Here is a 25,942-nt window from a genome sequence, read left to right on the forward strand (position 1 = left end):
TTAACGCCCTCCCCATAGGTGGCAGATTACTTAATTTTGGAGATCGATGGCTGCACCTTACTACGGTCTCCTGGATCAGGGACCTTTTCAGTTATGGCTATGCCATAGAGTTCTGGGCAACCCCATCAGACAGATTCCATCCGTCCCCTTGCCCAAGGGCACCAGCCAGGCACAACATCATGCAGACAGCTATCCACCACCTCTTGGACATAGCGCGATAGAGCCAGTTCCCACAACTGAGAGGTCGGAAGGGGTGTACTCCCTCTTATTTGCTGTCCCAAAACGAGATTTATCATGGAGGGCGGTATTGGACCTCAAGTTTGTCAACCGTTTTGTAACATATCGCAGGTTCAAAATGGAATCACTCCATTCCATTACGGAGAGTCTGCATGAAGGAGACTTCCTGGCTTCTATCGACCTTAAGGAAGCGTATCTCCATGTGCCCATTTGTATAGCTCACAGGAAGTTTCTTCGGTTTGCTTTTGGCCACCAGCACTTTCAATATAGAGCGATGCCATTCGGCCTCTCCTCTGCTCCAAGAGTGTTTACCAAGGTGCTACTCATCCTAGTGGCTTACCTCCGGACCCAAGGGGTTCATATCTACCCATATCTGGATGATCTGTTAATACGGGCCAAGTCTGAGGAGCTGGCTCATCATCACTTAATGATCACCCTCAATGTTTTGCAGGCCTACGGCTGGCTTGTCAACTTCGACAAAAGCCATCTCCAACCAACCCAACGCCTACTACATCTAGGGGCAATGTTGGACACCCTGCAGGCAATGGTCTTCTTGGCTCCAGATCGCATCACTGCCATCACAAACATCGCAAGGTCCCTGATGCAGCAAACATCCGCAGACGTCATGCTTCTTGCCAGAACGCTCGGGATGTTCATTTCTACCATCCACATTGTGCCATGGGCTCGAGCACACACTCGACACCTTCAATGGACTCTGTTGCCGTTTCAACAGGACATTGCCAGCACCAACCATCGCAAAGTTCATTTGAGCCCCGCACTGCGCCTCTCCTTCCGCTGGTGGACCAAGGTTCAACACCTCTCCAAGGGCACGTCGTTCAGAGAACCCCGCAGAACTGTTGTAACCACAGATGCCAGCCTCATCGGTTGGGGAGCCCACTGCAACTCCCAGTACGTTCAGGGGGTTTGGTCCACCGCGGAGCAAACTCAAAGCATCAACTGGCTGGAGCTAAAGGCTGTCCACTTAGCTCTACGTCATTTTCAGTCTCTGTTCCCTTTGGACCATGTGCTCATTCGAACAGACAACACGTGTGTAAAATCACATTTGAACAGACAAGGGGGCACCAGGTCTCGTCCCCTGCAGGACTTAGCCTCCCTCATTTTTGTCTGGGCAGAACAACATCTACAATCCCTGAAAGCAGAACATCTCAGAGGGATTTGGAATGTGACAGCAGACTGGCTCAGCAGCAACAGGTCTTTCCGGGAGAATGGAAACTTCATCCAGCCATTTTCCATCGTCTCCAATGTCGGTTTGGCGCCCTCTCAGTCGACCTGTTTGTTTCCAGTCGCAATTGCTAGTTTCCCAGGTACTTTGCCTGATACCTGGACTCAACAGCAGAAGCAGTGGATGCTCTGACAACACCGTGGCCAGACGGTCTATTGTACGCCTTTCCTCCCATACCATTGTTAGCCAAAACCTTGAGGAAGGCGCGAACCGAGAGGGCACAGCTGGTTCTGATAGCACCATTTCGGCCACGCCGACCGTGGTTTTCAGATCTTCTGGCAATGTCAATGATGGATCCTTGGACACTTCCAGTCAGGCCAGACCTTCTATCCCAGGGTCCAGTACTGCATCAGGACCCTACTTGGCTCAATCTAACAGTGTGGCGTTTGAACGGGGACATTTGAGGTCAGCTGGACTGTCTGACGCAGTGATTGATATTATTTTGGCCTCGAGAAGACCATCTACCACTCGTATTTATCAACATACCTGGGTGGCTTTCTCCAAGCGGTGTCAGTCCCACCACCATGATCCATCCCAAGCCACTGTGCATCAGGTGCTGCAATTTCTTCATAGCGGCTTTATGATGGGACTTCGACCCAACACTCTACGTCGACATGCGTCCACTCTGTCGTCCATTCTCTCAGTGTCTTTTCCTGGAGATCATATTTCCTCACATCCGTTCATCAAACGCTTTTTGAGGGGAGTCGCCCTACGCTCTCCACCTGTTGTCCATCGGTTCCCTTCATGGAGTTTGCCAAAGGTTCTGCAGGCTTTGCAACGCCCTCCGTTTGAACCCATCAGGTCTGTGCCCCTACGTATGCTGTCCTTCAAGGTCTTGTTTCTGATCGCAATCACATCTGCCAGATGCGTTTCGGAGTTGGGCGCATTGTCTTCTGCTCGACACCTCTGCGTCTTCCATAAGGACTCTGTTGTGCTGAAGACTGATCCTTCCTTCCGTCCCAAGGTCGATTCAGTTTTTCGTTGCAACCAGGACATTGTTTTACCTTCCTTTTGCCCGAATCCTACCCATCCGCTCGAGAAGGCTTGGCATTCGTTGGATGTTCGGAGGGCTCTCAAGACATACCTGTCTAGGACCCAAGAGATTCGAAGAACGGAGTCTCTGTTTGTATCCTTTCATCCAAGGTCTATGGGGCATAAAGTATCCAATTCTACCTTATCTCGTTGGTTAAGGGCATGCATTACTTTAGCATATGAGTCCCTGAAGCTGTCAGTTCCAGCTAGTATAACGGCTCATTCTACCAGGTCAGCTGCCACTTCGGCTGCTTTTGCCACTAATGCTCCTGTTGCCGATATTTGTAGGGCTGCAGTCTGGTCTACCCCACACTCGTTTATAAGGCATTATAAAATTGATCGTTATGCCTCTGCTGACGCTTCTTTCGGCAGACGAGTGTTGCAACAGGTTCTTAATAAGGATTAACACGTGGGTGGTCCCTCCCTGTATGGGCTGCTGTGGTACATCCCGCTGTGATGGCCAGACTCATAGGGAAAATGGACCATTGGTCTCACCTGAAGGGTGATTTTCCTATGAGTACGGACATCACGACCCTCCCAGTTGGAGGATGACTATATATTTTTTTAATGTGTTATATATTACTGTTACGCTATTATATTTAAATTTAAGAGTGAAGTCAAGACTTCTAGTTCTGTTATACCGCTATGTTGCAGTCATGTTACTATGCATGGTACTATTGTGTTATTTTCCTGCTGCCAGGCCGGTTGGCCTTGTTCTTGTATCTTTAGATATTTCTCCTTAGACTCGCTGCGAATGAACTGGAGAGTGGGAGGGGCCTGACGCCCCTAGTCTTGACTTCAAAGACATTCTTGCCTTCGCACGATAGGTGGAGCTAACACCCGCTGTGATGTCCGTACTCATAGGAAAATCACCCTTCAGGTGAGACCAATGGTCCATTTAAAATCCAATAACCATAAAGCAAGAATAAACAGTTGGAAAACAGCCTAAAGAGGCATGATTCTGAATTTTGGGTTGGGTGAATGAAGTTTATTTATTTATTATTTGATTTATATCCCACCCTTCCTCCCAGTAGGAGCCCAGGGCGGCAAACAAAAGCACTAAAAGCACTTTAAAACATCATAAAAACAGACTTTAAAATATACTAAAACATCTTTGAAAATATTTTTTAAAAGCTTTAAAAAACATTTTTTTAAAAAAAAAGAAAAGCCTTAAAAACATTAAAAAGCAGTTCCAACACAGACTCAGACTGCGATAAGGTCTCAACTTAAAAGAACAAGTTGAAAGAACAAGTTCCTTATCACTTGAGGCTGTAGTTCTCTGCACACTTCCCAGTTTGAGTAAGCCCCATTGAATACATTGGGGCTTGCTTCTGAGTAAACAAACATCGGATTGCACTATAAATATATTTACAGATTTGTGTAATTCATAAACATATTTGAGAGTCATGTTTATATAAATATTTCTTCATACTGTGTCCCAACAAGTATTTGATTTCACACTATGGTTGTAGATGATTTTTTCCTCTACATTTTAAGTGTGCCCTTCTTCCTGGGGTGGTCATGGTTCTCCATTGTTTTCATCCTGAGGGGAGGATAGGCTGAGAGATGGTGAGTAGCACATTTAAGGTCTCTTCACCTCCCCCCCCCTTTTTTATTTGTATTTATTTTATATTTCTCCAATATCTTCCCCTGGCTGTTTTTATGTATTTTAAATATTTTTAGATTAAATAAATAGGAAATCATAATTGGAACCTCCCTAAAAGCAATTTACCTATCCTTATGTTTTTGCAAAGTGATGGTGTGAAGGCATGCTGGTAGAACAAGAGACCATGTTTGAGGCATGTTATAAGGTGTTTGAGGACTTTGTCACACATTACTTTTCGAGACCTGTAGATTCATGTCGGAAAGAACATGTGCACGTATTGAATGGTGGCTTGGGTGCTGTTTTTTCAGTCTACGCTGCATGCGTAGCGAAGGTGATACATCATCTGGCAGCTAGCATCATAACGTGAGAATGAAAAACATTTGGATCACCATTCACTTTTTTACTTTTCTCACTATTGAGACCACTTCATATATTACTTTTTCATACACAGAAATTTAATCTTTGTATAGGAAAAAGTATTTTGTAAAATATGAAGGACAGTGGCTGCCCAGTCAGTATAACCACTGTACAAGATCTACTCAGCCACTGTAATTGCCTTTTTGTTTTGAGTGCCCTTTTGTCTGGGTCTTGGTTCAGGTGTGTATCCAACTTTGATGTGCTTATGGAAGGGGTGTGCAAGTAGTGCCCCCCTAAGTGTGGAGGCTTGGACAAACATTATGTTATGGAAAACCAAAGTCTCTGTGAAAGTACCAGAGCTTGGAAAAGTTACTTTTTTTGAACTACAACTCCCATCAGCCCAATCCAGTGGCCATGCTGGCTGGGGCTGATGGGAGTTGTAGTTCAAAAAAGTAACTTTTCCAAGCTCTGGAAAGTACATATTTGGGAATGCCATCAGTGTAATCCTAAACACACTTAATAAATAATATCAAACTTACACGTCACAAAATATATTACGGTCATGTCCATAAGCACCAGGAGGGTAGTCGCCCAGGGGATCTTAGTCCCTCTGCTTTTTTAGGAGCAGGGTCCCTATGTCTCCAAGCATCCTATAGTCACCATGAAAAGGGAGTGTGTTAGTCACTGAGAAGAGTCTTCTAATATGCTTCCTTGCCTTTTCTGCAGATTGGAGCCAATCAGAGTGAAAGGAGGTGAGTCAGCCACTGAGAAGACTCTTCTCAGTTGCTAACGCTCTCCACTTTCATGCTGATTGGCTCCTAGAGATGTTTGTTGTTGTGAGAGAATGCATTAACAAAGATCTCATTCTTAATCCAGGAGCAAAAAAGGGTGTACGTGGCTGTAACTATCATGAAGGGACCCTGCAGCTCTGAATTTTCTACTAAACAACTGATAAATACCTATGTAACTTTGTGTCTGGAGACTTATTATTAAGAATCATTTTCCATAATTGTAAGGAGGTGTGTCCACACGCATGCATCCCAGGCACCTAAATGAGGGGAGAGAGCAGCATAGGGACATAAGCAGGTGTCTTATTCCAGGGGTTCCCAAACCTTTCTTCTACATAGACCACTTGAAAATTGCTGAGGGTCTGAAAGTATCTGAAAATTTACTATGGGCATATGCAAGATAATTAACTCCCATTAGTAATAAGAGCAAGAATTTGAGCTGTGCGTATGATATTGTAATTTAAAGGTGTAATTTTAATTTTGCTAGTTGTTTATGTCACTACTATTGCCATTACATTCAGTGATATATGGGAATTATGATTTACGAGTAACGTTAGTACAAAAAACATTACTAAGGATTCTGTATGGTCTGATACGGGAGGAGGTACATGGGGATGACACCATGAGTTACCGCACCAGGTGACACCAACCCTAGTGACGCCACTGCCACTCAGCCAAAAAAGGTGTAGTGGGGGTATTGATATGAAATAATGAACTACCCAGGTTTCACTCCTGCTAAAAAACTAGTTTTGCTCTTCCCAGCCCTGTGTTTGCAAACCTCATCATAAGACAGAACTGTCCTTCATACAGTGGTTTTTATTAACAGAGCAGGTGGATAAACTGGTACTTTAAGAACATAAGAGGAGCCCTGCTCGATTGGGCCAAAGGCCCATCTAGTTCAGCATCCTGTTCTCACAGTGGCCAACCAGATGCCCACGGGAAGCCGTGCAGCTGGAGTAGTTTATTTTGTTCCCATTGTTTCCATTGGAAGGGAAAATGTAAATCATTGTTGTTATGTGCCTTCGTCGATCATGACTTATGGCGACCCTATGAATCAGCGACCTCCAATAATGTATGTGTGCATGTAATAACGCATGTAACCTCCATGATGTAAATCATAATCAATCAATCAATAAATAAAAAGAACAGAAAGAGAGCATGGCAGGGCCTTGGATGAGGCGGATGAACCCTTTTCAGCCCCCTCCCCCAGGTTTGCATCATAAATTAGCTAATCTTAGACAAAATTAGTGTCTAGATGAAAAGATGCAATTATGGTAATAAAGAAATTAAAAAAGCAGAGTCTTAAGTAAAGGAGGAAGAGAGGTGGGACAATGAACAGGAAGAAGAACACCATGAGACTTCTGCCCAGACCACTTGCAGGAAGGTCTTTATCTCTTTAATGAGGTACAAGCTTTTCTACCGAGAACCCTTTCAGTGAGGCACAATGGTGGCAGTACATAGAATGTGTTCCAGTGCTCCCCTACACACACAAACACACCCTTGCATGAGTTTGTAAAGCAGATTACACAAAAATCACAGAGCCAGGATGCACCCTAAAAGTGCATGTGCTGGATGATGGATGGATAGAGTAGCCGAGCATGGCTGGATAAATACAATAATGATGGTATTAGCTGCCTTTTGGCAAAGGAGCAGGAGACGCTCAGGATATATTTTGTTATGAAATGTATTTAATTCAACCCTTGGCAAATCATAATCTGGTATCCATATGCTCTCTTCCCACCTTCAGCCAGCAAGAACACAGTAGAGGCTGTCCAGTATGGAGTGGAGGGCAGCACAGCCTTTCTGGAGTGCCAGCCTCGCTCCCCTCAGGCCGCCATCAAATGGTTGCTCCAGAAGGACAATAGTGACAGAAGGAAAGAGGTATGAACAGGCAGACCTAGGATTTCTAGAATAGAATTTGTGGGAGAAGTAGGGAGGAGAGGCCAGAGAAAAGTACCCATGATAGTTAGTGACTTAAAGGGGAGGGGTAATCTGCCTTTTGCTTCCATTGTAAATGTCACTGTTTTGCAAGTGGGATTCAGTCAGATATTTGGCAGATTCAGGTTGCACAATTAAAATGGTTTTGGCGCTCTTGTGTAGCAAACCCACTTCCAAAAAACCACATACTTTTTGCAGTAAGGAAAGCGGCATGAATATGCAGAGAAAAGTGTGGGTTAACAATTGCAATTCATATAAGTTCCTCGCAAACAAATCAGAATGACTTCTCAATAAACAGCGGACATTGTATAATCTCACCCCAAACTCTGTGCAAAGAAATCACAATGAATGCTCACTAAGCAGGTCATCTAGAGCTGAGCTGGCCAGTCTTTTTTGTTCTACTTTCATTATTGTTAAAAAGCACCTGTTTCTCCGTCTGCTTTCATCCACCTCATCAACACTTCATCTGTTTTTCATCTACATCCTGGAGACTAGGAGGAGCTCTCTACAAAAGCTTAGAAAGGCTGTTTTTTTCAGGCTCAGGGGAACTGTGGATCCTGAGCAAGGCCACTGGAAACAGCTCAGCGAACCATCAGTACCTTGGTAGCAAAGGTGCTGTACTTATTTCTGAGCTTATTTGACCAAGCTCATGAAAGCTCCCCAACCTGTTTGAACTAAAGCTAGAGCAGAGTCCCTTTATTCTCTGTAAATCCCTCCTCCCCAGGCCATATGACTGGTGGCAGCCCCAATCCTGCCCATCTTGCCTCTAATTGCATCTCAGCTCCTGAGAAAAAGAATGGGCAGTTGGAGCTTTCATTGTGATTTGCTGCTAGTCAAGGTTCAGAAGTCAGAAATTACAGAACAGGAAATAGTAAGTGAGAACTGAGAAGCTAGGAGGATGAGATCCAGAAAGCACTCAGGCAATGAGTGTGTGGTTTGTTTCTACCCATAGTATGATCTAAGGCAGTGTTTCTCAACCGGTGTGCCTCCAACTGTTGTTGGACCACAGTTCCCATCTTTCCTGACCATTGGCAATGCTGGCTGAGGCTGATGGGAGTTGTGGTCCAACAACATCTGGGGGCACACCGGTTGAGAAACACTGATCTAAGGTATCCCAGCTCAGCAACTATGACTGTGCTAACGATGCCTCCTCTGTGTGTTTCTCTCCTTTAGCTGCGCACTGAAGGAAGGGTGCTGAGGACAGAGCAGGGGCTGCTGCTGCGGTCCTTGCAGCTCTCAGATGGAGGCCTCTATTCCTGCACAGCCACGGAGAACAACTTCAAGCACACAGTGGCCAAAGTGCAGCTACATGTACTGAGCAGTGAAACCGTCCACGCCGTGCTCTTCCAGTCAGAGGCTCCCGCCCCTTCAGCAGCAGCCATACGAGCTGGCCTGCCAGGCACTTTCAGCTCCCACTACCATGATCTGGTGCAGCTGCTCACTCAGCCTGAGATGGGACTCATCAACCAATACTGCCAGGGATATTGGCGGCATGCGGCTTCCAACCACAAGGAGACTATGGCTGGTCTCAAAGCCAAGGAGCTGCATGATCAGAAAAAGCCTCGAAATCGCCGGAACCACCAACCAGAAATGGATCAGCACACATGAAACTAAAAACTGAAAGAGACTGTTAATGACAGTGCTATATTTCCCCTCATTTTAATATTAAAATATCTATAAATATATATATATTAAATATATATATATACACACACACACTCCCTGCTTCCCCTCAAAATAATATTTATTTATAGATTGTACATAATCCATGGGTGACACAGTCTCACCTCTGAGCAACAGCAAGGAGTTTGGAGGCATCCCGCTGGCATCTTGTTCTTCCTCCCTCCTTTTATCTGCAGTACTGTAAAAAAGGTGACATTATGGAGGGGTGGAGAATGAGGGCAAGAGTAGTCTCTCCTCAGTGTGTCACCTCAAAGCATGCAGCTAGCCCCTGGCATGGAAGGAAAGGTGTAGGGATGTCTGATGGCAGAAGCTAAAAGAAAGGTTTGTGTGCCATTTGCTCTGCTTCTGCAGTGGGACCTCAGTAGAATGCAACAGTCTGGTGTGGAATCTGTGGATCCAGAATGGTGGAGCAGAAGCTTTCAAGCCTGGATCATCATGAACAAGTTTGAGAATGTTGTGCTACTATTATTGAAAACATCATACTTGGTTAAAAAGAAACAGAAAAGGCTATTGTCAGACATCAAGCATACCCACCCACCCAACCCAGCCAGCACTCCCTGAGGTGCTACCCCTACAAAAAGACTTTAACACTTTCTTTCCCCTCTATTCTTTTCTCTGCCTCAAAGCATATTCTGGCAGGATACTCTTGTGTAACGAACAATGGAGGTTGCATCTCTTAAGACACTTGAACCATTTAATAGAGGAGGAAGTGCTTCACTAAGGAGATGCATGCATGGCTTCATGCGGTACTCCTACTGCTCCCAGAATCAAGTTAATCACACCAATAGGAACAGTTCTGTGATTTGATAATGATTCAGCTTGTGCTGTTTGGCTGATGATCTGCAACAGGTATAGCCTGTGAAAGTTGTGATATAAAGCTAGTAGATTATCTGTGGCAACAGAGTCAATCACAAGAGCTGGTGGGAAGGTAGATATGGCTGTTATCAGAGGTGCCTGGCTTTGCTGGGTTAGTTACCTGATCAATGTGAGGGCCTCATTCAAGTGAATTATGCCAGGGAGATGTAATGTATATATGAACCAAAGCTACTCTCCTGTAGTGCATGTGTCAGAGCCTTCCAATGCCAAAGACAGCATGGGAGTGGAGGTGGCAAAGAGGATTAAGCATCAGTTGGATAGCCATCAGAACATTTGCCTTCTGCTCTGCTGGCCAGTGGAACAATCAGTGCCCAACCTGGTTATTTATTGTTATTTAAATAATATTAATTTGCCCACTAGGAATTAAAATCCTCAGTTTGATAGAACCAGCCTATCCAGCCATGCAACGCAACCCTAGGAGAAGTTGAAAAGTCTGGTCTGAATATTCCCATAACGATTCCTGTGAAATTACCATCAGTCCACACGAGCAACTCTGATGCAAGACAGATTAGGTAGAGCATGCTAAGAGCATTCCTTTACAAAGAGAGAGGAATGTAAGACTAAGTGACTTGCTTGCATTTCTGCTAAATTTCAAGATGGATTTCACAGACCATGAGTGACAGGCTAGAAAGCTTGCAGTATCCCCTATGGGACAGATATTATTACCTATCTACCCCCTGCCAGTTCTCTCTGAGATAAAGGATGGGGAGTGTAAGACAGCAATCGTAACAACACTGCACAAAGATGAAGTCAAGAATGCAGTCGTATTATTACTAAGGTAGGGTTCAGGATTTATGAATCTAATTGTGCACATGAGAATATGACCAATAATTGTTCTTCTAGGGATTAATCTCATGAAAAATGCAAAGGGAGGGGTTGCAACTTATACTGGTTTGTAGGAGCAGAGCCAAGGTATAAAGGTACAGCTGTGAAGCATGGGAGAGAAATGGTTGGGGAGGGGACGGCTGGGGCAGGGGAGATGTTCTGATTCTGTGTGTAGACATACTGTGGGAACCTTGAGGAATTAATGAATATTATTTGGTATAAAGTGCAGAGAAGGCTATTATGACAAAACATATAATCAGGGCTTAATCTGAGCCAGGCTTGCTCATCCCCTGAACTGACTTTGAATGCCAGGAATATGGCTGGGGGAAAACAGAGTGTCTCTGAATATGGGCAGAGTACATGTTCCTTACCATTGAGTAACCACACCCAGGACTGAGGAGGAGGATTCTTGGGCTGAAGGAATGACTGAGACAGGCTCGAGTCCACCAAGGCACCTCTCATTTTAGAAATGTAAGCACCGGGTATAACAAACTCTCTTGAATTTGGTCTTTCTTCCCCTCTGCCCTCTTGGTTTCTTCCAAAGCATTGTTTCCTAAATGTCTGAGTGTGCATTCCACTTTTGGTTTTGCTGTGGCAGAGGGTTTGGTTCTCTTGTTTCTTGGACACCTCCTTCAGGCTGGTTTCATTGGTGTAGGTATGGCTTTTATGTTCCACATCTCCAAAGAAGAATTAGGATCAAATTTTGAGTTTGTATTTTCATTTCATTAATCCATATGGCTAATGCCTGTGGACTTACACTGTTTTACATCTGCTGGATATTAGCACTTTGATTTCTCATTGCAGTGACCTATGCACTGATGCAAGGAAAATGGCTGCTGTGCCATAGATTGGGGTCCCTTTTACATTGTGCTAGTTTCCAGAAGCTACAATTATTGCCGTAATGGAAGGTATCCTGTATAGGCAAAGAACATGTCAAAGGCTATTGCATTCCTCTAAATGTGTAGCCTAGGTAAGCTATTTCTTGGACTTTCCACTTCTGTCTGCAGAGTAAAGGACAGTATCAACAGAGTAGAACTGAAGCCTTCAGAAGCCTGCATTGTGTAGCCTGTACTGTGTGCTCTTTGGTCTCTGGGGCTGTATCATCTGCTGTTAACAAAGAGAACTTACTATTCATGTTTGGAAGCCCTGGCCCAATTCATTCATCCACCCCTCTCATCTTGCCAGCAGGCCCCCCTTCCCTGCCAGTCTGAGTGGTGTGCGTGTACTTTCTCTTGTAAATAGTTGTAAATCAAAAATGTAACAAAAACCAGGGATCTGAAGAATTTGATTAGTAGCTCCTTGTGATGAATTCAAATGCAGAGCCATTTCGCACCTGTAATGTGAAATTCCTGTGGCTAGAACAAGCTAATAAACACTGGCTTTGTTTTTGACAACTTAAAGACTCCTTTACCTTGGCTCACACTCTTCAGAATGCCCTCATTTCCCTCCTTAGGGGCTGAGCTTTTCATTCATTCAACTGGGTCAGTTTTAGATTGCAACCCCTTCTATGGATTGCTCACTACCAATATAGCTGTTGGATAAAGCAATCCTATACTTACATTATGCTGGGACTAAAGAAGTGCTGCAGTTGTCATATCCATGGCGGTTGGGGAGTGGGGTGGGGACTAGGGTTGCCAGGCTCAGGGCCTGAGATTGATCCTGTATCTTTAAGAGAAGAGAAAATTCAGCCAATGCAGGTTTTCTTGCAACACTGTAATGGGAAGAACCACGTGGAATTCTCCCTTCCCCCTGCACAACTTTTAAAGATACAGAAGACCTCTTGGAGGCTGGGCTTCTTTAAAAGTTGTGCAGGGGGAAGGAAGAATTCCACCTTGTGGTTTTTCTCATTATAGTGTTGCAAGAAAACCTGCACTTGGCTGAATTTTCTCTTCTCTTAAAGATACAGAATCATTCTCAGTCCCTGAGCCTGGTAACCCTAGTGGAGACACAATTAGAAAATACAAACATGGCATAAAATGGCAGGTACATCCTCCCAATATCCCTGGAAATGCCATCAGTGCCCACTGATCTGGAATTGTGCTTACCAGCTACACCTATATGCTGCCCACAGTTGAAGACAGCCAACTTGCATAGGCTGAACTGGAGTATCTCCATCACATCGTCGTGCCCCCATCATGCCAGAAACGCAGAGAACTAGGCAGCCCCTAAGTCCTGAGCAAGCTTGTTTGTGTTTGGAGTCCTGAGACAGCGAAGCGTGTTTGTGTCCCGAGGGTAGGCTCCTTTGTACTAGTGCCCCCTTTGTATGACCTTTTCCCATCGTTTCCCATCACCAGAGCCCTTGGGAGCTCTAAGTGTCCATAGCCTGAGGTCAGAAAGATATACCCTGATTCCACCTGCCCTATCATTTGGTCTCCCTTATGCGGGGTTTTTGTATTGTAGGTGATGTACTGTGACTGGATGTTGAGTTAACACCATATCCTCTGCTCTTTTTCAGCATTTTTTAAATTTACGTGGGAATAAACTGTGCACAGGAGGGTAATCCCAATGTGCCATGGTCTCTATCACTATTGCACTCAGACCCTCCCCCCCCGCGCCTTCCTGCCTGCCAGCCAGCCAAACTTCTAGGAGCAGCTTGCTTGAGACAACAGCATGTAGGGATCACCCTCCATGCATGCCATTGTCCCTTTAAAAATCAGTGCCCAACCACACAACAGCTGGAAGCTGACTAGGTCAGTGCTGAGTCAAAATTCAGCAGGCAGGGATGGTAGACAGGAGGGGCAGGAAGAACAATCTTTTGGACACACTAGCAGCAGCAGGAAAATTAGCTGGGGATATGGGACATGGGAACAGGATATAGGGGAGACAAAGGGCTACATGCAGCCTACATATGCGTAAGGGAAGCTATAATGACTGGGGTACACACATTTGATGTAAAGGTATTCACAGCTTGTTCTCTGTTAATTTACAGAGTCGTATATCCTTTTTATGAAGCAACCAGGTAAATGATTTTCTGCTGCTGCTTTTTTATGAGCAGTCAAGTCAGGAGGAGAGGAAAGGGGCAGGTGTTGGGTTCCTTAGGCCTGGTAGTGCCCCTCCTTGTCCTGCAGTCCACAAACAAAGACTCCTTGTTCTACTGGCTTCATAAAAGAGAGAAATCTGCCTCTTTAAGGGAGTGCTGAGGCAGCCGGTTAAGCAAACGACAGGGAAATAGGAATCAGGATCATGGTCTCATTTCCTGAGGAAGTTGTTGGGGATTGCGAGGTCTACTAAAGGAAGGTTGCCACAGGTCCTGCACTACTGGCCCAGGGCTCATTCTTCCTCTCTAACTTCAAGGGAGTTTTGGGGCCTAATAGTCTCTTGTCACCGAGATGTTTTTCTGGGGTACATGTGCCTCAGAACTGAATACAAATATGCAAATATCTGATTGCAACCCTTTTAAAAAGAAGGGTAACAGAGGGACACATGTTGCTGTGAAAGGGTTATAATGCTGAAGGAGATGTAAATGGTTCTTGAGGCGGCTTGGGGAGAATCAGCTTCACACACACATTCTGTCAGTTGGCAAAAACAATTTTGAACTGGTAGCAGGTGAGTAGGCCATGCTGAAAACAATTATGAATTGTTTTCTCATTGCTTTTATACTGAATGCGTATATGCATATGTATTTGCATATGCAGTTGTTGTTGGAAGGACTTGCCTCAGTGATGAGACATCTCAGAATCCCTCCTTCTGAAATCCTAGGTTTTTTTTCTTTTTTTTAAGTGTAAGAAAGTTTACACTTACAGGACAAAAGTTTTCTCTGGAAGCCATCTTGGATGGGTGGCTTCTCTCATGGTTAAGAGTTGAAACCTCAAAAAATAAAAAGTCACAGAAGGCCTATATAGGCAGAAAAGAGCATCTTCTTTCAGAGTTGTTGTTATCTGACTTTGTGATAGGTAAGTCAAGGAAAGGAAAGGAGCCCTGTTTGGGCATACTGCTCATGTGGATTCTCATGTGAATTCTGTACCTCATTTATTTCTGCATTTTCCTGAAGTGTATGTTTTATGGTGCTTTTAATGAGTTTATGCTATAATTGTATATTTGTAAACCATATAGAAAATTTTCTAATGTTAAAACAGTCCAGAGATTATCCTAAATACACATGAGCAGGGAAAGCATGGACAAGTGCACTAAGCTATACACACAGTCACCCTACAGCTCATCGAGAGCAAAGGTCTGAAGCAGGGACCGTCCTCTAGTTGTGGAGGCTCCCTACAGAATTTAGCACCCTGAATTATTGGGGGTCTAAATCATGCAGGAACCCTTCACATATAGACCTTTGCCCTCCACAATTTGGAGGGGTGTGTGTGTGTGCGCGTGTGTGCGTGTGTGCATGCGTGCGTGTGTGTGTGTGTGTGTGTGTGGGGAGAGAGAGCTTACCATACTCAATCCCCATTCTCAAGGAAGTTTTACTGGTGAGCCAAGAGAGGCTATGGAGGGACAGTATTTTTCTCTCTCTGTTTTCTAGCTTCTGTCCTAAACACTAGTGGTAAAACAAATGCTGCATTTGTACCAATGAGAGGCTGAGAAATAGCCATTTACCAAGAGGACTGGAACTGCCTTGAAAGTTTATAACATCTCCTCAAACTTTACCCTGGAAAGTTATCTCAAAGCAGATCCTTCCTGTCCAAGCTGGCAATATTTGACAGATCAACATTCTGACATAAAACCAGCATTGTTAGCAATGTCCAAGTCATTTTGTGAAGTCCTATGCAAGAAGCACATTTGTAGTGCTTGTTCCCTCTCTAGTGGTAGAAAGTCACATAGTCACTTGAAGGAGGATAGGGAAGAGAACATGTTTCTCCTGCCGTCAATATAGGTCTGTTGTCTGTTTGGTACGTAGTGTTGGGGAGGGGTCAGTGGTTGTGGTGAATGTTGGCACCAATGACATGCAGTTGTGAGGTCCTGGAAGCAAAATTTAGGATGCTAGGTAGGATGCTTGAAGCCTGGACCTCCAAAGTAGCTTTCTTTGAAATGCTACTGGTTCCACACACAGGGCCAGCCATACAGGTGTAGCATCGCTCACAGGGTTCATTGGAACACGCAAGCCCACTCACCACTGCAAGGTGACGATCCAGCTCCCAGCAGGGTCACCCATGGCGGCAAGGTCAAGGGAGAGGAACCAGACAAAGAATGATCCAAGAAAGTCCTCAACGGCAGAACAGGTGGATGATAACAATGTGTATGTTACAATGGCTGTGAAGGCGGGTGAAGGCTGCAGCAGATAAAAGACTTCCAATCGTCGTGGTATCCGTGCCATTGGACCAAAGCCTTTTTCTGTCAAGATTGTGTGTTGATCATTGTGCACTGATCTCCCCACATAAAACAAATTCACGCACAGGCATCTTCCAACCAAACCAAACCAAAAGTCCCATGGTGATTGACGAATGGCAACGGGGGCAGGACTGTGAAATCCAGAAGCCCCTAGTCATGGACCGGCACATGGGCCGTGGATACAGACTCAGTCATCCTGGCTCAAGGACCGAGGCAGTTGAGTAGTTCGGCAGCTGTATCCACGACTGAGCAGTCCTATTTAGGATCCACTCTGCTCACCCCGTATGGGGAGGGGGCTAGAAAAGGTGCCCTAAACATAGTCTGCCTCATCTCTGTCCCTGACTGAATCACCGCATCCAGTGGGGTCACCACTTAGCGGTCGCAAAAGACAAATGAACTTTGGAATGTGGAATATATGGACATTGCTGGACAATACAGATAGTGAACATCCTGAACGCAGGACTGCCATCATTGCGAGGGAGTTTAAACATTTTAATATTGACATAGCAGCACTCCAAGAAACTTGAAGAGCAGAAGAGGGACAATTGAAGGAAGAAAAAGGAGGTTACACCTTCTTCTGGAAAGGACTGCCTGAACAGGAACAATGAATACATAGGCTTTGCTATTAAAAATGATCTTGTAAAGCTCTTGTCAAAAGTTCCTACTGGCATTAATGAACAACTCTCAACTCTCCGCTTAAAACTCACCAAAAACCAGCAGGCAACTATTCTAAGTGCTTATGTACCAACATTAGATGCTGATGAAGACATCAAGGAAAATTTTTATACCCAGCTGGACACCATCTTATCAGAGATACCTAAAGAGGATAAAATTATCCTCCTGGGCGATTTCAATGCAAGAGTTGGGTGTGATTTTGATTTATGGCCAGAAACCATTGGAAAAGGAGTTGGCAATAGCAACCTGAATGGCATTCTACTTCTGACTAAATGTGCAGAGCATAATCTTGTTATTACAAACACACTCTTTTGCCAGAAAGATAAATTTAAAACATCATGGAAGCACCCTCAGTCGAAGCACTGGCATCTCCTGGATTACGTAATTGTCCATCCCAGAGATCGTCGTGATGTACTCCTCACCAGGGCCATGACAAGTGCCGATGACTGCTGGACAGATCACCAATTAATTTGATCCGCTATATTGTTCCTCAACGTAGGCTCCAAGGAAAAAAACCAAGGCGTAAAATGAACATCCATGCCCTTCAAGGTCCTATTAAGCAAGCTTGCTTTCAAACAACTCTCTAGAAACATCTACCTATGGAACTCCCTGAAAATGTCGAGGAACACTGGATTAAACTGAAGATTTCCATCATTGCAGCATGTGAACAAACTATTGGATACCAAACTAAGAAACATCAGGACTGGTTTGATGAGAATGATAGTGAGATTGAACATATCATTGACAAGAAAAGGAAAGCCTTCCAGATATGGCAAAAAGACATTAACTGTGCTGCTAAGAAAAAAAATCTATGCCAGTGCAAAGGCTGAGGTCCAAAGAAGAACTAGAGAACTTAAGAACGCCTGGTGGATAAAGAAAGCTCAAGAAATCCAGCATTTTGCAGATGCTCATGATGCACGGGGCTTTTTAAATGACTCAAAGGCCATCTACGGACCAACAAATTATGGTACAAATTCCTTACGTTCAATAGATGGTACCAAACTTCTAAAGGACAAACAGTGTATTGCACTGTGTTGGAAAGAGCATTACCACGACCTCCTTAATCGTAACTCTATTGTGGCTGATGAGGTCTTCTCGCAAATCCCACAACAACAAATTAGAGATGAGCTTGCAGTATCCCCTAATTTGGATGAAGTCAGTAAAGCCAAATGAAGAATAACAAAGCTAGTGGACCTGATGGGATTCCTGCTGAAGTCTTTAAAGAAGGTGGGCCTGAATTTACACAACAACTTCATAAGCTCATCGAAAAAATCTGGATGAAGGAGGAGATCCTGGAAGATTTTAGGGATGCCATAATTATCACTCTTTTCAAGAAGGGTGATAGAACAGATTGTGGGAACTACAGAGGCATCTCTCTTCTTGCTACTGCAAGGATCCTTGCAAGGATCCTCGCAAATCACCTCCTACCTATCTCAGAAGACATACTCCCTAAATCCCAAAATGGTTTCCGCCCTTCCAGGGGAACAGTGGACATGATCTTCACTGCACGACAGCTTCAAGAAAAATGCAGGGAGCAAAACGGACCTCTGTATATGGCGTTTATTGATCTGACTAAGGCATTTGATACTGTAAATTGAACTGCTCTCTGGACCATCCTTCTGAAAATTGGATGCCCTGATAAATTTGTGAATATTTTGTGACTCCTCCATGACAACATGACAGCGACAATTTTGGATAACAATGGCTCTCAAAGTGATCCATTCAAAGTGGGATCAGGCATCAAACAGGGATGTGTCGTTGCTTCGACCTTATTTGCTACTTTCATCGCCATGATTCTACACCTTGTTGAGGGAAAACTTCCCACTGGTGTGGAAATCACATATCGAACAGATGGAAAGCTTTTTAATCTCAGTAGGCTGAAAGCAAAAAGTAAGATAATTACAACCTCTGTCATAGAGCTTCAATATGCCGATGATAATGTAGTCTCCGCACATTCAGAGGAAGATCTTCAAACTATCCTAAATGTCTTTGCAGAAGCATATGAAAAGCTTGGCCTCTCGCTTAACATCCAAAAAACCAAAATACTTCATCAGCAAGTGCGAACCAATCCCTCTGTAGCGCCATCAATCCAGCTTAATGGTGCAATGCTGGAGAATGTCAATCACTTTTCTTATCTTGGCAGCCATCTCTCTATAAAAGCTGACATCGACGCTGAAATTCAGCATCGTCAGAGCTCTGTGAGTGCCGCATTCTCCCGAATGAAGCATAGAGTGTTTGAGAATCGGGATATTTGCAGGGAGACCAAAATGCTTATTTACAAAGCCATTGTACTACCGACCTTACTGTACGCCTGTGAAACATGGACCATCTATAAATGCCACTCCCAACTTCTTGAAAGATTCCACCAACGCTACTTCCGGATAATTCTGCAAATTACTTGGGAAGATAGGCGGACTAATGTTAGCGTATTGGAAGAAGCAAAGACCACTAGTGTTGAAACAATGATCCTCCAACATCAACTTCGCTGGACTGGCCATGTTGTTCAAATGCCTGATCACCGTCTTCCAAAGCAGCTACTTTACTCCCAACTTAAGGATGGAAAATGGAATATCGGTGGACAGCAAAAGAGGTTTAAAGATGTTCTCAAAGCTAATCTAAAAAAATGTAACATAAGCATGGAGAACTGGGAAGCCTTGGCTCATGAGCGTCCCAATTGGAGGTCGGCCATTATCAAAGGTGCTATGGACTTTGAAGAAGCATGAGTACAGGGCGAAAGGGACAAACGAGCTAAGCAGAAGGCACGTCAAGCAAATCCTCATCGTCACCATCTTCCATCTGGAAACTTATGTCCTCACTGTGGGAGGCTGTGTGGATTCAGAATTGGCCTCCACAGTCACTTACAGACCCACTGTTAAAGACCTTACCCTGGAAGACAATCTTACTCGGCCACGAGTGATCACCAATGAATGACAGGTGTAGCTTTATAGTCTCAATGCGTGGATGAGACAATGGTATCAGGAAGAGGGGTTTGGCTTTGTTAGGCACTAGGGAACATTTTGGGACAAGCTGGGCCTGTACAAAAGGGATGGGCTCCACTTGAACCGGGATGGAATGAGACTACTGGCACTTAAAATCAAAACGTTGGCAGAGCAGTTTTTAAACTGTTGGAGGGGGAAAAGGATAGGGGATAGGAGCTGAGGAGGGTCCACTTCAAAATAAATCTCCCCCCTAGGATGAAGACAAAAAAATATGATGAAAACTTAAATGGGGTAGGCCTAGAACTAGGCACTGTGAGTGAAGAGGCACAGGATAGCAATCCAGAGAGGCAAAAGTACCACAGGCCAAACCAAAAGTGCCAAAGACACTTGAAGAGAGACATTGTATATATGTGTTTATATGCTATGATTGGAAGCCTCCAAGCCAAGATGGAAGAACTGGAGTGCTTAGTCTTAGAGGACAGCATTGTATAATAATAATATAATGGGAACCTGGTGGAATGGAATAAACCAGTGGGACACGATTATCCCTGCATATAAACTATATTGGAAGGATGTATTGGAAGTGGTGTCTGTCTATATGTGAAAGTGGGCATTGAATCCAGCAAGCTAGAAACCCCCATCTTGAGATGAAAAATAAAACTGAGGAAATAGTCTAGAAATCATGGAGGACTGGTGAAGTGCCGGATGACTGGAGAAGAGCTAATGTTGTCCCTATCTTCAAAAAGGGCAAAAAGGAGGAACCGGGGAACCACAGACCAGTCAGCCTAACATCAGTCCTTGGAAAAACTCTGGAGCAGATTATAAAGCAGTCAATCTGTAAGCACCTTGAAAGCAATGCAGTGATTACTAGGAGCCAACACGGATTTATGAAGAACAAATCCTGCCAAACTAATCTTATCTTGTTTTTTGATTGGTTAACCTCCCTTGCATACTGTGGGAATGCTCTAGACCAGTGTTTCCCAAAGTGTGGTACGCGTACCCCTGGTGGTACACAAAAGGGTTTCAAGGGGTACACGGCTGAATGTTTTTTTTGTACTTTATCACTGGGTTTTAGCGGCAAAAAACATGTGCATGTGTTCTTTTAAGAGAAAATACAGTTCTTGTGATTTCTCCATGTTCTCACACAATCATGTGAGGGAAGATCAATATAATAACAGTGGTTTATCCCGATGTTATTCAACGCGTAGTCTCTTTCGCTCTCAATGCATTCCTTGTCTTTTCGTGCACCCCTCCAGTTTCTCATAAGACTTGGACTCCCTCACAATGACTTTGGCCACCAAAAAACGCTTCTACAAACAGACGGCACCACAAAGATATCTATGTGTATGCTTGACTACAAAAATGTTCACACCGGGAAGCGGGGAAGTGGGTTTTTTTCTCTATCTTCAGCCCTTCAGCGGCCATCTCGCCAGCCACTTCCCTCTTGGGGAATCTCCCGCTCTTCAGCTGCAGAGCAGTTTTTTCCCCCATCCTGCCTGGCCTGCCCGCTCATCAGCTGTGAATTTTAGGCGGGAGGTTTGAATCCCCTGCCTGCTCTTGGGCTGCGTGCCTGAGTGGCTTCCCAGGCAGGATGGGGGGAAAACCGCTCTGCAGCCAAAGAGCGGGAGATTCAAACCTCCAGCCCAGGCAAGCGCTGCCTCTGTAAACCCGCTGCATGCTGCATGATTTTTGGCTGGAGTTTCCGGTTTTGGGGGGTCCCCTCTGGGTCTTTATTTCCAGAATGGTTTTTTTTGTTTGAATAATAGTTATTTTAATTATTAGTATATGAATTATCTCTATATTTTTGAATATTTATTTTTGTTATATAAATATTATTTCTATTATTAAAATGTTTATTACTTTGTATTTATTTTTTTACTAACATTTCATATAAAATTATAGGAATTACGAAAGTGTTGTAATACCTTACCCCTCTCCCAATTATTTTTGTGAAAGTTGGGTACGCCAGTAAAATCAATGTCTCAAAAGGGGTACGCGCATGTTGAAAGTTTGGGAAACACTGCTCTAGACATAATGTATCTTGACTTCAGCAAGGTTTTGACAAAGTGCCTCATGATATTCTGATTAGCAAGCTAGCTCAATGTGGGCTGGATGGAACAACTATCAGGTGGATCCACAGTTGGCTCCAGAATCATACTCAAAGAGTGCTTATCAATGGTTTCTTCTCAAACTGGGCGGAAGTAATGGGTGGCGTACCACAGGGCTCGGTCCTGAGCCCAGAGCTCTTCAACATTTTTATTAACAACTTGGATGAGGAGTACAGAGCAGGCTTATCAGATTTGCAGATGATACAAAATTGGGGGGCATAGCTAATACCGTGGAAGACAGAAACAAAATTCAAAGGGACCTTGATAGGCTGGTGCATTGGGCTGTAAACAACAGAATGAAATTCAACAGATATAATGCAAAGTTCTACACTTAGGAAAAAGAAGCCAAATGCACAGTTATAAGATGGGGGATACTTGGCTCAGCAATACATGTGAGAAGCATGTTGGTATTGTCGTTGTTCACAAGCTGAATATGAGCCAACAATGCAATGTGGTTGCAAAAAAGGCAAATACTATATTAGGCTGCATTAACAGAAGTATAGTTTCCAAATCGCGTGAAGTACTAGTTCCCCTCTTTTCAGCGCTGGTTGGGCCTCATCTTGAGTACTGCGTCCAGTTCTGGTCTATACACTTCAAGAAGGATGCAGATAAACTGGAACAGGTTCAGAGGAGGGCAACAAGGATGATCAGGGGACTGGAAACAAAGCCCTTTGAGGAGACACTGAAAGAACTGGGCATGTTTAGCCTGGAGAAGAGAAGACTGAGGGGAGATATGATAGTACTCTTCAAGTACATGAAAGGTTGTCATATAGAGGAGGGCCGGGATCTCTTCTTGGTCATCCCAGAGTGCAGGACATGGAATAATGGGCTCAAGTTGCAGGAAGCCAGATTTCGACTAGACCTCAGGAAAAAACGTCCTAACTGTTAGAGCCATACGACAATGGAATCAATTACCTAGAGAGGTAGTGGGCTCTCCGACACTGGAGGCATTCAAGAGGCAGCTGGACAGCCATCTGTCAGAAATGCTTTGATTTGGATTCCTGCATTGAGCAGGGGGGTTGGACTTGATGGCCTTATAGGCCCCTTCCAACTCTACTATTCTATGATTCTATGATCCAAACTAGGAAATGTAGTAATAGGTGACTTCAACTGTCCTGCCATATACTGGCTTTAAATGTGTTCCAGTCACGAAAAAGAAGTAAAAATTCTAGATACCCTAAATGACTGTGCCCCAGAACAGTTGTTCATGGAACCGAGCAGAGGGGCAGCAACCCTGGGCTTAATCGTGGCACCCCAGACCAGGTGTGGGATGTAAGCGTTGTAGAACTGATTGGGAGCAGTGCTATTAAATTAAACATGGAAAATGGCTAATTGCCAAGAAAATCCAACACAGTTGACTTCAAAAGAGGAAACTTCCCAAAAACGAGGGGGTTGGTAAAAAGAAAGTTGAAATGCAAAGTTCAGAGGGTCAAATCACTCCAAAATGCTTGGGAGTTGCTTAAAAGCACAATATTAGAAGCTCAACTGGAGTGTATACCACTGATCAGGAAAGGATGCCAGTATAGTTAATGAGAGTCAAAGATGCTATTAGAGGCAAGAAAGCTTCCTTCAAAAAATGGAAGTCTTGTCCTAATGAGAATAAAAAGGAACACAAACTTTGGCAAAATAAATGCAAACAAACAATAAGGGATTTTAAAGAATTTAAGGAGCAAGTTAGTAAGAACATAAAGATCAACAACAAATATGTATTTAAATACGTTAAAAGCAGGAGACCTAGGGAGACAGTCGGACCCTTGGATGATCAGGGAGTCAATAGTGTGCTAATGCAGGATAAGGAGATTACACAGAAGCATGCAGGTCCGGTGCCAGCAGGTGGTCAGGTTGAGCACTGGCCAAGGGCCCCTGCAGCTGGGAAGGTGGAGCTCTTGCTCTGCAATCCCTGCCAGCATTGGGTCACGGGGCATAACCAGACGGTGGCACATATTTATTTATTTTATTTATTTATTTATTTAAAATATTTCTATCCCGCCCTTCTACCCTATAACAGGGAGGGCGGCTTACAAAAAGAAAATCAGACATGTACATAATAAAATTGTAAGCAGTAAAATCACAAAAACATTAAAATAAATTAAAATACATAAAATACAATTAAAATACAATATATATATATACATACATATAGGGATTGGTACTAAAGGACTACAAAGGTAAAATTTACCTTTTCACAGAGCAGGAGCTCCATTCTCCCAGATTTCACCCCAACCCGTGCACACAGCTGGTGCATGCTTAAATATGCCCAGTCACGCCACCTCTTGTACCATCTCATGCCTGACATCAACCAAGATTGCGGCAGGGGCGTGTTGACATTCCCACTGCCATCTTGGGTGATGGCAGACGTGCATGCTGACATGGTGGTGCAAGAGGTAGCACAACCAGGTGTATGAAATTGTGTGCATGCACATATGGGGGGTCCTGAGGCAGTCTGATGGCCAAGGACCCACTGTGGTCTGGTGCCGGTCCTGTTTGCATCTGTCTTCACAGTGGAGGATACAGGGCAGATCCCTATGCCTGAACTAACTTTTGCAGGAAGGGAATCTGAAGAACTGAGGCCAAGAGTGGTGACAATAGATGAAGTTCTAGGTTTAAACAGACAAAATAAAAACTGACAAATCGCCGGGCCTGGATGGCATACACCCAAGACTTCTTAAAGAACTCAAATGTGAAATTGCTTGTCTTCTAATAAAAATATGTAACTTGTCCCTCAGATCCACCTCCGTACCTGAGGACTGGAAAGTGGCCAATGTAATGCCAATCTTTAAAAAGAGATCCGGGAGGGGGGGGTTCCCCAGAAATTACAGGCCAGTTAGCTTAACATCTGACTCTGGAAAACTGGTGGAAAGTATTGTTAAAGCAAAATAACCAAGCATATAGAAGAGTGAGCCTTACTGAAGCAGAACAGCATGGTTTCTGCAAGGGTAAGTCCTGTCTCACTAATCCATTAGAGTGCTTTGAGAGTGCCAACAAGCATATAGACAGAAGTGATCCTGTTGACATAGCATACTTGAACACCTGTTGACAGGGTACTTCACCTAAGGCTCCTGAGTAAGCTTAACAGTCATGGAATAAGAGGAGAGGTCCTTTTGTGGATCAGACTAGGAAACTGGCTAGGAAACAGAAAGCAGAGAGTAGGAATAAGGACAGTTGTCCCAATGGAGGAATGTAAGTGGAATTCCCCAAGGACCTGTGCTTTTTAACTTGTTCATTAATGATCTAGAGTTATGGGTGAGCAGTGATGTTTGCTGATGGTACTAAATTGTTCAAGGTGGTTAAAACAAAAAGGAATTGTGAAGAGCTCCAAAAGGACTTCTCCAAACAGACTGAATGGGCAGTAAAATGGCAAATGCAATTCAATGTAAACAAGAGTAAAGATATGCATATCTATACATATAATATTTTTGTAAGTCGTCACAAAGTGTGATGGCAGCATTCCATGAGGGTCAGGGGGAGGTGCCGGGCCTGAGGCAAGTGTAGCAAGGGCCTGAGGCAAGCAAGGATGGTGGATGGGCAGCGGAACAAGTGACTGCGGCATGCAGGCAACCAAGCAAGCAAGGTGGGAGAGCAAGGTGGCTTGGGTGAGCCATGGAGGAACAGCGAGGACAGGCTGGGGTAGCTCCTTGTCAACCGTCCTGCTCTGCTGTTGCTGCCCCCCCCTTCACTGACAGTCTCAGCAGCAGAAGGCAAGGAGGGAAGCAGCAGGACAGCCGGAGAGCAGGACATCCATGCCCGAGCACTCCCCACTGTTCCTTTCTCATTCGCCTCAGCTGGCTGCCTCCCTCTTTGCAGAAGAATATCTAAAGGGGAAGAGATGAAGAAGCTTGGCAACCCATTGGGAGGCAGAAGGGGATGCTTGGCAATTCATGTGGGGGGTCATCTGGGAGTCTGTGTGTTTTTGTATATATATGTGTGACTCTCGGGTGGGAGACCCTGAGTGTGTGTGTATGTTTGAGAGGGAGGGAGGGAGGGAGGGAGTTGGGAGGGTTGGTGCACATAGCATGCAGGGGCAAAGCCCCTAGTTGGAGCAAAACTCTTGATTTCACATACATGCTCATGGGGTCTGAACTAGCGGTGACAGACTAGGAACGAGAGCTTGTGGTCGTAAGCTCAATGAAGATGTCAACCCAGTGTGTGGCAGTTGTGAAAAAGGCAAAATCCATGCTAGGGATCATTAGGAAAGGTACTGAAAATAAAAATGCCAATATCATAATGCTGTTGTACAAATCTATGGTGCGGCTACATTTGGGATACAGTGTACAGTTCTGGTTGCCTCACCTTAAAAAGAATATTATAAAGCTGGAAAAGGTTCAGAAAAGGACAACCAGAATGATGAAGGCGATGGAGCAACT

The 25,942-nt window shown here is 44.3% G+C and overlaps 1 protein-coding gene across 8 annotated transcripts in view; it reads left to right on the forward strand.

Moving 5' to 3' along the window:
- SEMA3F (semaphorin 3F) overlaps positions 1-11,960 on the forward strand; it is a 239,519-nt gene extending 227,559 nt beyond the window's left edge. For all 8 annotated transcript variants that reach the window (XM_061617796.1, XM_061617795.1, XM_061617800.1 and 5 more), the window contains 2 exons: positions 7,011-7,144; positions 8,375-11,960. In XM_061617796.1, the coding sequence (XP_061473780.1) occupies positions 7,011-7,144; positions 8,375-8,809 (569 nt within the window). In that variant the 3' untranslated portion in view covers positions 8,810-11,960. The remainder of the gene's footprint in view (positions 1-7,010; positions 7,145-8,374) is intronic.
- The last annotated feature ends 13,982 nt before the right edge of the window (positions 11,961-25,942 follow it).

Source organism: Rhineura floridana, chromosome 3 (assembly GCF_030035675.1).
Source record: "Rhineura floridana isolate rRhiFlo1 chromosome 3, rRhiFlo1.hap2, whole genome shotgun sequence".
NCBI lineage: Eukaryota > Metazoa > Chordata > Lepidosauria > Squamata > Rhineuridae > Rhineura > Rhineura floridana.